The 18,451-nt window shown below is 41.0% G+C and overlaps 1 protein-coding gene across 1 annotated transcript in view; it reads left to right on the forward strand.

Moving 5' to 3' along the window:
* LOC143367984 (uncharacterized) overlaps window positions 1-18,451 on the forward strand; it is a 59,060-nt gene that overhangs the window by 20,664 nt on the left and 19,945 nt on the right. Inside the window, exon 4 of the mRNA XM_076810276.1 lies at window positions 5,044-5,304. Within this exon, the coding sequence (XP_076666391.1) occupies window positions 5,044-5,304 (261 nt within the window). The remainder of the gene's footprint in view (window positions 1-5,043; window positions 5,305-18,451) is intronic.

Genomic DNA, 18,451 nt, shown 5'->3' on the forward strand with positions numbered 1-18,451 from the left:
GCTAGCGAAGCCAGGCGGTACCACTTAAAACTAACCGAATGCGAGTTAACACGCGGCGCGAGACGGCTTAAATTAATTTTTATTGCTAGGCTACTGGCTAGTTTCCTTAGGGCTAGAGGCTTATATGCTAACGGCTTAATGACTAGGTCGGGGCCAGATATATTGGCCGGTGAGTTCCTTTTCGCGAGCACCGCTGGAGGAGAAATTAGCCACCACCACCTGACGATCGTGGATTCCCAGTTACAGTCGCGCGGCCCCCAAAGGGTATGGTGAGGTGACGGGAACGCTGCTCGGCTCCGCCTGAACGAAGCCGTGTGGCTGTTGTTTATTATTAGCGTATTAGTTGTGTGCGTTACGAAGCTATACGTGAACCAATACGAGATGAAGCTATCGAGAAAGAATCAATGTTCTGACCAATAAAACTCCTAAATTTATTCGAACCTAGCGCACACTTATTCTGATGTATGTATTCTACGCTAAAAACTCGGTTTGGCCTACACGTCAGGAGCATGGCGCTATCCCCACCACGTCTGACTCGCTCTTGTTCTGCAAAGGCGAGAGCGAAATGGAACGAGAGCAAGAAAGAAACGAGTAAGTGGTGGAGATGTTTCGCTGCGTGCATATGTACCTCAAGGGCACCGAATCTCCACCGCACGAGGTGCAGGCCTAGCCCGAGAGAGAGTGAGAACGTTGAGAATAGGAGCGCCGCGGCAGGCAAACTGTGTGATGGGAGAATACCCCTCACGAAACTCACCGGCCAATATATCTGGCCCCGGCCTTAGAGTGATTCCGAGGAATCACGCGGTGCTTGGCGAGCGTTGGCTAGAGCCGAGACGGTCGGTCGCAATGGCCGGTCGGCGGCCTCGGCGGTAGTCGGCGGCACTCAGCGGTGCTCGGCCGTGTTCGGGAAAGGTTTGGGGGCGTCTACTGCCGGACGAGTTAAAACCTCGACCCTGCACAATCTACTCGGAAGGCCTATCGTGCGGTGGGCCAGCTATCACTGACCGCTGGTTTGCCACCACGGCCGGACGGTCCAGCACGAATCGAGATTCGGCTGATGTAGCGACCAAGGAACGGGCTTACTAGCGGTCAGGCTGTAAAACACTTGGCGCAGTAGAATTCCCTCGGAGAAGGTAGAGAACCAAAAAGAGCTTTTCGCGTAACGACTCTGCATGGAAGGCGAAGCACGGAGCAAGCTGATCCCCATCGCTCGCGGCCCCAGTCTTATGCCTCGCGGCGCAAAAATCTGTCGCGAGAGTGCTTATCAGGTCCGCGGCCGTCTATCGGCCTTGCCGTTATAATATAACCACGATTATCAAAGGTAAGGATTAGACATAAGAAGTAGGAAAAAAACACGTGAAGATGTAAGCCACAAGACTGACCGAAATAAAGACCACTGTTCTACTCAGACAACTCGGAGTCGCTTCATTTAGCCGAAGGCCCCTGGCACACCGACTAAGTCGGGAATCCCTTCGTCCATCCCATCCGTGACCGCCACAACGGTCACATTGAAACTGATATATTACCAATACCGTAATAATTACCGGTATTTTTCCTGTTTTCATTGACTCAATGCGATCTCTCTGAAACTGTATAATTTACGATCCAGCTTAATTGAATATAATTCATACAATATCATATGATGATAAGTAATATGAGCAACAGATGTATCAAAGAATGTGGAATACTAATTTAAAAAAGGGCAATCAAGACTGTGCTGCCTAGGGTTGCTAGGTTTTTTCCTACGCGTAATGGATGAAGAGCACCTATACTGTAGTGTGGTCCAAAAAAAATCAAATTTTCGAAACTCGAAACAGCCTAGTGCAGAAAAGTTGCCTCTGGGGAAGACAAATCGAGGCGAAAATTTTTTTTTTAAATCACCCAATATTTGACCGGCCCCCATCGGGGTCAAAGTTTTTAATTTTGGCTGTGCTTTCGAATGGCCCCAGTGGCCGATCGACACGAGAATTGTGGGGAGGGGTGGGAAGGGTGTTTGGACCCTAAATATAAAATGGTTGCTTTGGGAATTTATTAGTTTACAAGATTTTAATAAAAAATATTTAGTATTTCTGTTGATTTATTCCGACATTACGCATTCCACTTTCCAACTTGTTCTGGATATTAGTATTGGTTGGGGCTAGATTAGTGCGGGGGGCGCGTAAAGCGATGTAAGTTTGGAGATTTGAACCAGAAACTTGGAGACGCGATCCATCCTATTATTCATGGTGGATACCTATTACTTTATTGATAGCCAATACTCTAGGGGGGTGATTCTACAGGCCAAAATAAGACGAAAATATAAATACAATTTTTTAATATCGTGCTTCGTTTTCGAGAAAATTGGCTTTGAATTTCAGCTAAATATGCATGACATTTATGCGCCTGACGGGCACGCGGAGGTAAGGGGGACGCGTCCGGCTGTCCGTAGGACAAATGGAGGGCAGGATGAAACCCCGTTAGGGCTACGGATATACAGTTCAACAAAATAATTGGTAAAAAAAATTAACAATAATTTTTTATTAATATTTGGAAACTAATAAATTGCCGAAGCTAGAATTTTAGATTAAGGATCTACACCCCGTCCCCACCAATCCCCTCAAACCTCGTGTCGATCGGCCACTGGGACCATTCGGAAGTATATCCTTAATTTTTTACCAAGTTTGGTGACTTCTGAATATTTTTTTAAAATTTGTATATTTCACTGTTGAGCATCAGAAAATATTATTTAAGCACATAAACACGTGAAATAGTGTTTTATATACAGTACACACTCGTATTAAACCCGACGAACGGGGCTGGCTGCGGGCGTACGACGCGTTGCGGACACTATCCCGTGCGACCGATGCCGCGAGTGAGAAAACCCAAGAGCGAGCGAGAGGGAACGGGACAGTTGACACGAGGTTGCCGCCGACTCTTTCGTTTCCTCTCGCTCGTTCTCGGGTTCTCTCACTCTCGATCGAAGGATTCCAAGAAATGGTGGGGATAGTCACCGGGCATACTACGCGTGGTAAAAACGGGACTATAACGAGGATTTACTATTGCCCGATGTGAAGAAGAATGACTACCCATAAGGTGAAATGTCACAGGGGATACATTGTAATTTATTTTAAAAATAAAATGTTATATAAAAATTTGTGCGAATGCAAAATATAAAATTATATTGTCTATTTATCAATTTGAATTTATCACTTGATTTTTAACCTTTTTCAAACCTTTTTGAAACAATTTTGGGTGATTTATGGCAACTCCTACCCATGCCAAAACTTAATCTCTGGATGTAAGAATCTATGGCTAAACCATCAAGGATTTCCATACAACAGGCCTGCCCGATAAGGCACCAAATACCTCCTTAATCCTTAAGTAGGCGAACTGCCAAAATCACACAATTGGGCGCATAGGGTCAGCAGTCAGCCTATGCGCCCACCTGTGTCACTTTCCCAGTGTGTCTAATTAAAGGGTTATACCTAGTTCGGCGGCTGAAAAGAGGCGAATGTTTGTGATTTTTTTTTGAAAAAGCAGAAGCATATATTTTTATAAATTTTAAAAAAAAAAATCAAACATTCGCCTCTTTTCGGCCGCCTGACTAGGTATAACCCCTTAAAGGTTAAATTCTGGGACTCGGGTAACAACCGAGTGCGGAACTGTTATGTTGCTAACCACAGCATGGGTATAGAAGAACTGCAAGACTCTGCGTGGGTCCATGTTGGCTCGTACCACGAGTCAACCACACAATGGTTAACATGGTAACAGTTCAGTCAGCTGTTACCCGGGTCTCAGAACTTAAGAAGGTATTTGTTCCTTACCAGGCAGGCCTGCCATAAAGGTTGAAAAATTGAATTTACTATGCGCCGCTTGTTTGGTATAGTACCCGCAAATATATAGTGAGGTCGTAAATTGTTTCGACCGTATATCGTTTTTTTATTTGCAACGTATGTGCGCGCCCGATACTTATATCTGGACGACGTTTTTCGGCGACAAATTAATCGCGACGGGAACTTTATACGGATTAAGGGCGGTATTCTCAATCGCTACTTATTCTTAAGCAAATACTTAAGCATGCGGCATCCTCTACTAACCTAGTAGCTAGTAATGGATACCGAATGCTTAAGCATTTGCTTAAGAATAAGTAGCGTCTGAGAATACCGCCCTAAGGAGAGTTGGAAAAAACTGTATTACAGTATCTCCTAGTCCTATTAACTTTATTGAAGACTACCGCTATTCGCGGATATATAGTTTAATGAACAGTACGCGACACAACGTGGACTCCGTGTGGGTGGGGTTCCGTTCCTCTTACCGAATCCTGTGACTTTATTGATGCAATCTGGCATAACTCCCACCAAGGATGTCAATAAGGCCTTCCCTTAATAATTAGAGAGATAGAAAATCCGCCATGGGAAAGTCAGCGACGTGGGAGGCCGGCGTCTACGAGGACCTCTGACCCATCATCGGGGTCTACAGGTCCCTGCCGCCTGAGTACAACGAAGGCTTTGAAAATCCCCTTGCACGCCAGGAAAACTGGCGCTTCGCTTTGGAAAATCGCAACTTGTTTAAGAATACTAGCGCCTTGAAATAAACATTTTTTTTCAAGGCGCGAGATACCAAATTCCGTCTAAGAACGGAATATAAATTAAACACTCGTGCAGTAGCGGTCTTTGATGCCCCGGCAACCAGAACCGTGCGCGGTATACCACTGTAGGAATATCAGTAGGAATTGAGTCTCAGGCCACATGTCCTGAGCCCTGAGGCCGGCCCTGACTGAGGCCCGAGCCCCTTATCTGCTCATATATCTGTCAATTCGCTCGTTCCGACTCCGGAAACATGTAAACAGACATCTGAACTGCTCTGGTTGTGTGAACTGCAGAATCTAAAGTGGATTTACTTGAAATTGGTGCAAAATTTGTTCATTTGCTTGTTCAACACGTTTCAATTTCCATTCTTTCTGAACTGTCTTCCTAATTCCTTTGTAACATTATCGTAACTGATTAGTATACCTATAACAGATATAATGAGATTAATATTTATTGTCCATGTCTTTGTTTCAAGAATCACCGCTAGACTTATCCATGGCGTTACTTTCTCATCATTCTTCATCTGGTATTTCACATCCCTATTATGAAGTTGATGAATATGAGTCAACTTCTGAAGAGTCATCGTCATCCACATTATCTATAACGGGAGATCATTTGGACTGCAGCATTTTGACAACAATCAAAAGAGGAGAGCGCGTTTTGCTACCGTGTGAAGTGTGTGGGAAATCATTCGATCGACCTTCTCTTTTGAAGCGTCATATGAGAACACATACAGGTAGGCAAAATATACACGGCTTTTCCCGAAAATAATTATTCCTTTGTTAGATTTTATCTGTTTATGTGTTTACGTTTTGAAAGGAAAAGGAACGGATAGGAGGGGGTCAAGAAAAGTAAATAACAACAAATGGGTGCTTAATAGACCGATTCATATGTTGTATTACTGTACACAGCGACTTAATGAATTGTTCCGGCTGACCACATATGCATACATAGGTAATATAAGGAAGATTGAGAACAAATATACATGCCTAAAGAGCAAAGTGGGGACGCACGCGAAGTCAAGTTGCACCTCGACTGGCCCGTCGATCCTCACTTAAGTCTCCATGATTCCTTTCCTTGGTACACCTATTTAATGGTACGCGCCAGCTTGTTACTAGATCAGAGTTGATAGTTTCCTGTTTCTCGTGCATGAAGGGTCCTACAGACGCTGATACATGTTGCAGTGAAACATTGATACATGCAACCTGTATCATGATGCATGTTTCGCTTGTAATGCTGACACGGAAACCGATCTACAGATATATGTATAATATTAACTTTTCATGCAACATGTATCAGCGTTTAGAGGACCTTTTAGGCCTAAGCAATTATGTCGGGCATGCGCATTTGGGGGGAGGGGGGGAGGAGCAACATAGTTAGGGGTGTGTGGGTACCCGAAATTATGGGCTCACAAGGAGACCGCACAGGTTATGCAATCGGTTCTGGAATGAGACTGGGTGGACATTGTAGTGCACACCTAGTGTTACAAAACCGTAAAGGGTTTTTGTACAGTGGGCCTTCGTTTTCGAGAAATTTGAGTTCAAAGTTTTGCGCGACAGTAGTATTTCAGTTGTGCAAACATTCTTAGGAAGCAACGGTCGTAGCTGCGATATTAAGATGTTTGGCTACGGTGCTGGAGGTCTTCGGTTCGATTCCTGGTGCGCGCTTGTTTTTTTTTTCTTTTTCTTACCGTAGTAATGCAATGGCTGCACCTAAAATTATTTTGCGCTGTAACGATGTTAATAATATATATTATTACAATAATACTGCACACAAAGTACAAACATAATACAAGTGCAGATATAATATAAATATAATAAAACCGCAAATTACAAATAATATCAGTGCAACAATATTACTGTATACGACTATCCCTACGGTCAGATATGACCGGAGCTCTAACTGCCGTTAAAGTCTATTCGATAGTCTGCAGCCCGCGACGTCTTCGGCATATTTTTTAAATATATAAAAGCACTCACACTTATAGACGTAGTAAATTTAATACATCATCGATAATGATAATAATATTAATATTGTTGCACTGATATTATTTGTAATTTGCGGTTTTATTATATTTATATTATATCTGCACTTGTATTATGTTTGTACTTTGTGTGCAGTATTATTGTAATAATATATATTAACATCGTTACAGCGTAAAATAATTTTAGGTGCAGCCATTGCATTACTACGGTAAGAAAAAGAAAAAAAAACAAGCGCGCACCAGGAATCGAACCGAAGACCTCCAGCACCGTAGCCAAACATCTTAATATCGCAGCTACGACCGTTGCTTCCTAAGAATGTTTGCACAACTGAAATACTACTGTCGCGCAAAACTTTGAACTCAAATTTCTCGAAAACGAAGGCCCACTGTACAAAAACCCTTTACGGTTTTGTAACACTAGGTGTGCACTACAATGTCCACCCAGTCTCATTCCAGAACCGATTGCATAACCTGTGCGGTCTCCTTGTTAATATCGCAGCTACGACCGTTGCTTCCTAAGAATGTTTGCACAACTGAAATACTACTGTCGCGCAAAACTTTGAACTCAAATTTCTCGAAAACGAAGGCCCACTGTACAAATACCCTTTACGGTTTTGTAACACTAGGTGTGCACTACAATGTCCACCCAGGCTCATTCCAGAACCGATTGCATAACCTGTGCGGTCTCCTTGTCAGACGGGTTCGGAAAAATTCGGGCGGATTTGGTCCGAGGTGTTATCGTGCTACGATTTATTTGTCGTCAATTATTCATGCAATCATAGCTAGACACAAGTCAAACAAAATGACGTTCGGTAATTATCGAAAAACTCATACTTTTCAAGTTACCCCCACCACCAATCAATAATTAGTTTTACGCAGTTTTGTAGATATAAAAAAAGATGCAACTTTTGTTTAAATTTCTTTTTGATATCTTACATGGTTCTTAAGATATTCCACGAAAAAGAAAATTCGGCATTTTTTCAATGAGTGATTTCACCCCCTAAACCCGCACTATGACGCCAACAAAAAGTGGATTTGTCTTACGGATGAACTTTTTTGTATTAGCATTTCAAGCCGCAGGATTTACATCTGCATTACAATGAGAGTAGTACGTGACAGTAGTGAATTCTTATATTACATTTAGAACAATTCGATGTGTACATGCATAGGTGAAGTGTAACTTATGATAGACCGATTTATTACATTTTTTAAGATATATAAAAATATACCTACGAGCTGGCGTGTTTGGGTTGATAATGAGGCTCTCTATTTGCAAGGGTAGTTGGCATTTGAGATCAATCAGTTTCTTGATTAAGACTTTTCTTTGTCTGTTGAACAGGGAGCACTGCCATAATGTGTGGTTCAAATCTTCTAGTCCTTGTGAGCATTCACACACTGGATGGACGTTAATACCTATTCTAGCAATAGAGGCTGCCAGACTGTAGTAATCGGCTCTACATCTATTAAACGTGACTATAAATTCGCGAGAAGAGTAGAGTAAGTGACTTATACGACGTATAGTCACTGTACGACGGTCAGATTCCCAAGCCTTACGGATGAACTATTCTACTATTACTGCACAGAAAGAAACTCCTGGCAGGCAGTGCAGTCTGCCGCCAACTCCGCCTGTACCTCCGTCTGTTATATTGTAGTAGATGTGGCCGATTCCGTCAATAACAAAAATATGTATGCCCTGTCGGTATAATCGGTGACAAAAATCAATCGTCATAGCGGCGGACTGCACCGCCTGCCAAGAGCGTTCTTTCTGTGTAGTAATAGTACTTGCATACAAAGTTGCATACTATTCTGAATTTTCGGGTTGCCTAACTTCTCTTGCCAGTTTACCTGTAGGGAAAGATGCCCGTTTCAAGCACTTGTTGCAGGCGATCTACACCTTTGTCGCTTTCTCTATGCCAGTGGTTCCCAAAGAGTGAGTCGCGACTGCCTTGTGGGGTTGCGAATGATTTTCCGGGGGGGGGGGGGGTCGCCGCGGTTATTTTTAGTTGACGATTCTTAGCACTTATTTAATTTAATATGGTTACATTGCCATATTCTATTAATGATGTAACACTGATTTTTCATTTCTGGAAAAGAAAGAAGCTGGTTACCATCACACTAAATAAGGTAATTATATATATTAGATATATTTAAGTATATTGAATATGTGTATTAAGACAATTAAATATTATTAAGATAGAATTATATTCTGAAATACCTATTTTAATGTGCTGTTTTACCTTAATAAATTTACCTTTCCTTGTATGGGGGTGGGGGGAGAGCGCACATGATTTGAACATTACAAAAGGGGGTTGCAACTCAAAAAAGGGGTTGGGAAACACTGCTCTATGCTATCCTTTTAGAGAAAAGAGTTGGAAAATGTCTAAGAAAGAGCACTTTCTTCGTCGGATAGGTATATGTGGTCATCCAGAATAATTCATCAGGGCGCAATATGCAAAAACGTTTAGCCCATACATATAAATCTTACAACGTTTCGTTCCTTCACTACTTACCGTCATGTTTCGATTTTTCAATTAATTCTCATTCTTTGCTTCCTCTTTTTTTACACATTTTTACGAAAGTACCACTTTACCGTCGACTATAATAAAAGAAAGAAATATATGTTTGAAAATATATAAGATGTAATACAAAACAAATATTTAACACTTTAAGTGGCACAAGGTTTGGAAAAATATTATTTCAAGTTCGGTTAAGCCTTTCCGATCAATTTCTTCTATCAGGAAAGCGTTGCTCAACTAACCCCGCGCTTTGAATACGCAGCGACACCAGTGAAAATTTAAATATTTACATCTCCTTCAATAGGCTATTATATATAGGTTGGCGATGTTTTTCTGGTGAAAATGAATCTAAATACAATATTATTCAGACTAAAGAATGGTTGAGTCCATTGTCGGGTCTATAGGTCGATTTCCTATTTAGCATCTCATTATTTCACGCTCTGCTGAGTCTGCGTTTGAACTGTTCGACAACGAGAGTGAATGAGATGCTTCAATAGTGTGTGAAATAGCGCATCAACGAATAAGAATATTTAAAGGTTAGTTATAAATAGTAGACCACATACATATGTAAATAAACTGCTAACAATGGAAAAAACAATATCTTGGAAAAATTCTTCAACGGGACACGAACCTACAACTAAAAGAACAGCGTATTCAGTAGGCCGACACCTTATCGACCACACTACGTTCGAACTCTTTCGAACATACTTACACTTCAGAATACAAAGGAAGGCCGCAATTTTTACGTTTGATATCTCATAAAATATTAACCGCTTGCTCCTAAAACCGGGTATCAGTTAGCTTCAATATTTCAAGCTCTACCATTGTGCAAAGGCTCATCAAAAAGTCAGCGCTACACCCCAGAACCTCTGCTTCTTACTACTCCTCAAAGCTTTTTGCCCTTGTTCCCGGAAAAAAAATGCATCAACGATCAACAAGTTGAATTCGCAAGGTTTAAGGTAATACGCACTTTTATCTGCATTGCCTACCGATTGCTGACCGCCCGCATGGAGTGTGTTACAGCGCGTAAGTACATACAATATAATGAGAAGGCAAACTTACAGTGAACAAGCGAAGTACAGTTCCTCCCGGTTCAGTTGATAATCTCAGGTTCCAGAGAATATCTTTTATTCGAAGTGGCAGGCGAATTTCACACATCCGATTTCACACTTTACTGACAATGAGTTTTATAGCGTTCGGAACTCGAAAATAGGAGACGGGAAGAAACAAAGATAACGCTAGTATCACGGGGTGATATATGATACTCCCCTTGTTAGATTATATTTGTTCCCCAAACTTTACAGTTCGATTCTTATGTCTAATGTCCAGTGGAGTGACTAGTCGTACAAGTGCTTCGCCTGGTTGTAGCATTTCGCATGTAAAAGAACAGTAGAGCTATTTACCGATAGGTGTGTCTGATCGAGTGTAGAGCGTGTTTGATTATTGAATAGGGGGCTGAATATGTGAAAGCAAATGGTTTTTGGAATAAATCCAGAAACACAGGAAAATAAGTCAATCCTTTAAGGGGGAACACCACTGTGACGGACGGAAAAATGAGCCTTTTTTAAGAATTTCTTTAGCAATAACTTACGGTTTTCATATAAATTTGTTATTACCTATCTTTACTACAATGTCTTAAGAGACTATACAAAAAATTAATAAAAAACATACATAGATTTTCATATAGGTACAGTTAATCTAACAGTTAGGTTAATCTTCTAGACCCCTCACAAGAAAACATAGGTCGCTGATCGAAAGTGTATCTTTGGAACGGCACCTGTGAAATCAATTTTTTTTTAATATAATCTGTATGAGTGTAGTTTCCGTTGTACGTACCGATGTTTTTAAAACAAATATTTTTGTAAAAATGGTGTGCTTTAGAAGAAAAGATAATTTATATACTTTTTACTAAAATTTTGGAATTTCAAGTCTCTTGCCGGACCAGAAGATATTAACTAACAGGGCTGAATTTTTGCACAGTTGTTATTGATCCCAAAACACAACTTTCCCGCACTAATATGTATACATATTTTCTACACTATTTATTTTTTTCTACGAATTGCCAAACCGTAATAATTCGACACTTCATCCGTTAATTTGCCGGTGAGTTTACCTTTACTGCCAAATCCTTTATTATCTTTCTTACAATAACGTAGCCGGGCGCCCATTCGTTTTTGTATGTGATTTATACTTTTTTTTATGACTTCGTGCATCACTGTTTCGACTATTGTTTTATACGTCCTGGTAATACCATCACCAATATAGTTAATATATTGTAGTATATCGTGAAAGTCTTCAGACCTTTCAAACATTTCTTGAATCCCGTCGACTTCCATCTTTCCCGCCGAGCCTTTGTGATTTGCCACACAGGTAGGTTTGTGTGTTTTTAACCACTCCTGGTGTTCCTTAGTCTTTTTACGATTTTCCTATACACTGCAGGCTTTACAGCAGGAAGATTTGACTATTACAATCTATAACTCTGTTTGTATAGTAGCCGATAAGAGACGACACGCCATACAATGAATTGAATCCTCTTTTCTTCCAGCTCCCATCTCCAGAAATTGTCAATCCTGCACATTCTCCTGTTTCTTTTGCCGTTGCAAGTTTTTCCTCTTGGCCACTCTTTATTAGTGATTCATCACACTCAAATCTTACAGCACAACATATTTTTAACACGACGCGGTCATAAAAACTTTGAAAAATCAGTCGAGGCAAGTCCATCAAACCGCAAAACTTTTCGGCTCCATTGAACCCGATTCCTACTAAGCGCATAGCAAATATGAATCGTCCATTCGCCTCGTATGCATTTGAAATAACAGGATACGAATCAATATATTTTTCTCCGCAGTCTTTGCAAATAATAACTAGCTTGAATCCAAGGCCTCTTTTGCTCGTTTCCCCAAAAGTAATTTTGCTTCCACATTCCACAAGTAGGTAAATTAGGACAAGGGTTGAGTTGATGTACGAGATCCTCTGTAGCACGGTCCATCCGATTGATGTTCATGATTGGACGTCATATTCGCTTTGTACTGATTACCATTACTAGCGTACGTAGTCCAGGTTGTCAGGGTGTGTGAGATGGCCGCTTTGAGAGTCCCGATGTCGCGGACTATTTCATCCAAAAGTGCAGAAGGCACAATCAATTGGCTGTTAACGTGGATACGTTTCCGATCAGTATTAGCGATAGTCTGTACTTTGTTTAATTAACGGGCACTCGTTGTACATCTTCATGAGTTCACTCCACAGGTCCCTCCTCCTGATACCACGTAATATAGTGCTCTAGTTGCGGATAACACTGGCCAGTTTATTCTCGTTCGCAAAAATCTTGTCAAAATTTTTGTTGATCAGCTCGAGGTCGTCAGTGTCGAGGGTTCCGAAGAGGGATTTGCTGATGTGACCGTTGGAGTCGAACACACCTCTGCGTTGTCGTCGACGTTGATTGTCCTCTAGGTGGATGACAGTTGCCAATTGATTTTTGTCCTGGAGAACTCACTGTAGTTGTTGCAAGAGTACCGCTATCTCGTGAGTGTTATCTCTTCAAGCATGTCTGCGATCTGTTCGAATCGTGTGTGAACATTGGAAGTATCTATAGCAAAAAGAAAGGTCCATGAGGATTGGTACACGGATGCGGAGTGAAGTTTCTCAATGTACATGTTGTTGTGTCCCACGTCATGTACGTGTAAACCCATCACCAAGCGATCATTCTATAATTTTAATGCAAAAACAGTGTTAGTCTATTGCCGTGTACAGTGACTACACGATTTGTGTCTAAGTACTGGATCAAATAATTTGGGGTGTGAACTTCTAAGATTTTAGCGGGACCTACCAATTTGAACGGTGTGTAAACCGTTGCTTCATGGACTGAGTGTTATAGCCCATGAAAATAAGAGGAAGAATTTTGTCCCATTTATTGTTCCTATCGTTCACGCAGGTCTTGCTGAGATCTTTTACTACTGCGTGAGATCGTTGCAATCCTCCATTCGATTGTGGATGGAATGCGGTGGTACGAACGTGTCGGATTTGAAACTCACGTTCGAACTGTTGCATTAGTCCGCAAACGAAGTTGCTACTCTGATCAGTCAAAATATGTTTAGCTGGCGAAAATATGTAAATGTAATGGGTTAATAGATTTTTTATGATTGTCTCTGTGCGTCTGCTGCGAAGTGGGATGTGAATCAGGTATTTGGTTACCATGTCTTGATACCCCTTGGTTTCATTCTTCCATTTTCATCCTTGCTCCCCAATATTACATCATTGACGTATACTGCCAATATCCTTAGGTTCTTCTGCTTCCAAGAATAATAAAAACATGAATCTGCTTTCGATGCAATCACACCAATTTCATGCAACTTCTGATCATATAGTTCTGCGATTTTTCGATTTTTGATTGTCTTTACTATTAGAACTGTTTTTTTTTGTGGCTAAATGACACGTCCTTGCCCACATTACACCTGGATTATCTTTGTACATTTGCTTCCTTGGCTCCGACTCTTCCATGATCTTTATTGTAGGTGTTTCTATATCTGACAACTCATCTCTTGATTCGATCGCGAATAACACTGTCCAACAGCGATTTTGATCTTTAACATTCAATAGCCATTTCTCATAGATTTTTGTGCGCTGAAAACGAATCCGCAAACCGTTTGTGGCCATCACCCTCAGTTTTCGAGAAATTTGATTTTGAAAAAAAAAATTCCACCTTTGAAAATCCTTTGTATTCAAACAGTAATAGTTATTCGGTTCTTTGTTCCATAAAATTATTCTATAAACCCTCGTGAACACGACGATATAAGTTATTACTGAATCATAAACATTTAAATATGTTTAAACAACGATCAAAGGGAAAAGGACACCCGAAATGCACCCATTTTTGCAAATATCTTTCTATATATTTCAAAAACCAAGGGTCTAGGAGAAAATCTGACTACTCCACGCGACGCAGCAGGCATTTTTCCTGCGGAAATCATTAACAGAGGTGGTAAAACACCTTTTGTTTTCAATACAGAATCGAAAGGGTTTGGCAAAACGTGCGGCGCGGGCAGTGGGAATTTCACGCTTGGCTGTACAGACGGCGCCTTTTAAATTTCCCCGCTCGCCGGGTCGATGCGCATACCTAGCGTTGCTAGGGTGATTTTTTAAAAAGTCAAGTTCTTCATTTTTCATCGAAATGATCAATAAGGTGAAACCAATGGATTCTTGGCATTCTCCCGCTTAAAAACCACCAAAAGCCATGTAAATCGAATTATTTTTAACCATCAAGCAGTACAGGGTCTGACAATACCCCGTACATTCGTAGAATGTCTATCATACCTATCCAAGTAGAGCGGGGGGGGGGGGGCGCTAAGAGAGTGCCACTACGTAGTCCGCTGTTCAACCGTTTCAATTCACGCGTATTTGTCGCGTAAGGAACGTCAAAAGTTCAAATAATGTTCTGGCAGACCCTGCCGTGTATGAGTGTCACAAACTTAATGCAGCGGACTAAACTAAAGTAAGTATTATTTAAAGTAATTGTTTGTGTTGCAAAACTTACTGTGGAATGTGAAATATAAAAAAAAAAGATTATTAAGAGCAGCGATTGAAGGGAAATAAGAATAAAAATATATTTAACTACACTAAGTTGTGACGAAGTTACGTCTAGGCGGCCGCGACCCTGTGACTGTACTCGCGGGCGAAGATGTACGGCCTCGCGATATAATGACCGCGGTGAGGGGAATCAGTAGCTCTTGTACATGTCGCTATACCGCGTCACGCAGCAAACCAAGACACTCGCTTTTTGATAACCCCGAGGTGTTTCAGTGTCGGTCATCGACACTACTGTACCATTACCAGCCTCAGTCCGAAATAGGCCGAGAGCAATCGTGAGCCCTTCCTACGTCAGGGAGGTGTCTCCGCGCCCATTACGCCAAAGCCCCATTGCACGCCGCCAATCTATCGTACAACTCCCGTACGGACGCGCCTTTTAGGCCAACCTGGGCAGGACGTTCAACAAACTCTACATCCTACATTCTAAAGCTCGCCGAAGTCGCCCACTTCGCGCAGTAACGCGCCGTCCCTCCGAAACACGAGCACCGCAGCTCCGCCACCGCGACCGGACGCGACCATTAAATGTAAAGCAACGCCTGGACTGCAATAAACAATTGTTAACTGGTTAACCCGCTCTTGTTTATTCGCTGAACCCGGCCAACTGACTGAGTCAGCATCTCATCCCTTCTCCGTCCCACCGGCAACCGTCTCGCCACCGGACACGGTCACAAAGTTTTACAAAAATAAATTATTTATGTATTTGTGAAATAAATATTTCACTATCTCTAATTTGCAAAATAATTGTACTTTGTGAAACAAATCGTTCCGACTATTTTTCTTCATAAAGTTTAAGTCACGACCTTTCCATTTCGCCCCTAGTTAAACCCTTCTATCTCATCTTTCAAATAAGATAAAATTTCAAAAACTTCAAATTTCTTACTTTACATTTTTTCGCATATCTTTGTAACAAATATATTTGGGATGATCCAACCTGTACAGTATTATTCTTTGATCAGTGGTCTATGAATTAAAAAAATAATATTTCAATCGATGCAGTACAGTCTGAGATATAAACAATTCCAGATGGACAGAGTCTCTTAGACCCTGCGGTGTACGAACGTATCGTTTGTATATAAGAAGCATATCGCTGTTTTACATTAGTGCACAAATAGTGTATGTCCACTTATTGTGAATTTGAGTTTTTGTGTGCAACAAATAGTTCTTGACTGTTTCTTTATACTGTATAAAAATCACATGTGTATCTACTTCATAAATGTTTCAAAAATAATATTTTTATTCATTGCATGTCCCTTGTTAAGCCGTTTGATATATAACTCGTTTATTAGACAATACACGGTTACACATATATACGCAACTTGCGGATGAATACAAAATATGTAGGGCACTGTTGCCAAGTGCCAAGGCCGCGATATGAGCGAGCGGCGACTGCAGCGCCCAAGGCGAGCGATGTGGGACTTACCGACGGCAGTCGGACGAGAGGCTACCACGTGTGAATAGAGTCTTATGGTGTCCTACGCGAGTGGCTAATAAAGAGAGCAGAGCTTTACGGGGCATCAGAATGTTAATTTCCCAGTCTCGTATCCTTACATATATTTAGAAATCTTTACTCGTAACTTCGATGCGCCATGATTCTACTTTAACATTAAGATCGGATCTGCCGATACCGGAAGACTCGCGCGCGACGGTCGACCTGCAGCCAATCGCCGTGGCCCATGCTGCCAACATCCCTTAATCTTATGTACCATTGCATATTTAAATCTATTTTTCTCGAAAACGCTAAAAGTGGACATACAATGTTTGTGCACTAACCCATCGATATGCGGGGTACTTCAGGGTTGACAAAGTTGACTTTAATTTCTGTAAATTAATTTTATATGTAAATTCGTTTTTTATAGCCCGCATTATATCGGGTTTTGTATCATTTTCCTCGGAATAACACAATGAATTGATTAATAGTTATTTTGTGAAGATTCGATGAGACATGCGGAACTTTACATTTTCACATCTTAAAGGCTAGTTTACATTAGTCAAGTAACTTGGCCTAGTGAACTGAGCCCAGTGCTCGGCCCAATACTCGACTCGCACGGTGTTAGTTGAAGAAATGGCGGATGTGAGTGCGGGTCAACATCGTCGGCTTTTTACACTGCATAAAAATTGATTGTTAGGAGTGTATAACGTTGCATTGGATGAAGTTGGTGATCTTATTGAAGCGGAAAAAAGCAAAAGAAAATGGTTGTGGGTACGTGACTGGATAGGAAGAAGAAACCGATTATGTGCCTCTGCACTTCTCCTCAAGGAACTTGCAGCTGAGGACGTTAAGGAGTACAGAATGTGTTCACGAATAATTCCACACCAATTTAACACTTTTTTAGGTGGGGTTGCTACTAAAATACAGAAACAGGACACTCACATAAGGGATGCAATTCCACCACAATTAAAGTTGAAAGTGACCATGAATTTTTTGGCCACTGGAAACAACTACCGTTCTCTGCAACATTTTTTCAAGGTTTCAAAACCCTCGATATTGTTACGTGCCGCGGCCTTTTTAGTGTTCGAGCGGCACGATTTTTAGACGCAATATCGATTAGGGGTATCCCACAGTCGTTAGACTATCAAGTATTGCTGGATTGAGTTTATGATTTAGAAAAAGCAAGGAGGCTCGCCGCAGTCGTAACAGTCGATTCTTTTAGTTGATAATTATTTAGGTACCTTCTCAGAAGGAGAAGGGGTAGATTTTGGGATCGTCGTTGCTCCAGTCCCATACGGGTCTTTTCAATGGAATCAGATAGGTAATTCACTAGTAGAGGTTGAGTATAAATAAAATTTTAATGTTGAATAACGGATGAAATCAAAAGAACATAACATAAATTATGGATATGATCGATCAACAATTGTATAAAGTTCAGGTACTAATATAATTGATTATAATTTCTGACTAGGGAAATCCCACAGTCGTTTGACTGTCAGAAATTATTAGTTAGATGCATTAAATTTTAACAGTGCCAAATAAGTGGTAAAGAAAAAGATAAGAAAGGGAACTCACCAGACAGTCGCAATAATATAAATGTTAATCTGCTTTTAAATTTGCTTTTTAAGTTTTGGAAAACTTTCTGGATCGCTGATAAACCTGAATCAGAAAGAAGGATTAGACGCGAAAACACACACACACACTTGATTTGAATTATAAATTGAAACGGAAATAATGTAAATTAAATTATTAACTGAGTAAGCTAAGCGAATAATTAGTTTTGAAAAGTTTAGGATTTGAATTGTTTCGCAAAGTTGAGTCTTTCACGCGGTTACACAGTAGACCGGAGAACTCTAGCTCTATAAGACTTCGCGTACCCAATGACACGCACCTCACGATTTATCGTCACAGAGTAGTACTGAGTTGAATTATGAAATGAAACTGAATAATAATAATTTTAACTAGTAGATACAATAAAAATTTGGATTAAATCGTTAACAGAATAAATAGTTTCGAAGTTATTAGAATATTTGTTTCGCAAAGTCGAGTCTTTCACGCGGTTACACAGTAGACCGGAGAACTCTAGCTCTAAAACACTTGCGGACCCCAATGACACGCACCTCACGATTTATCGTCACAGAGTGCCGCAGCTTCACGCTCTCGGCAGCGGCCAGGGTGGGTCCGCGTCGAAAAAGCTTACGCTGCATCTTATCGCTTGACCATGCATGGGCCCCTCCACTTAGCGAGGCGGGGTGTATGTGTGTTTGCTCACATCCATCCGTCATACTCTCTTGATTCAAATATACGATCGAGAAAATTATATTAACTGTATTTGCGGAGCATATGTACGCACTATAAACCATGACATCAA

Source organism: Andrena cerasifolii, chromosome 4 (assembly GCF_050908995.1).
Source record: "Andrena cerasifolii isolate SP2316 chromosome 4, iyAndCera1_principal, whole genome shotgun sequence".
NCBI classification, from domain to species: Eukaryota; Metazoa; Arthropoda; class Insecta; order Hymenoptera; family Andrenidae; genus Andrena; species Andrena cerasifolii.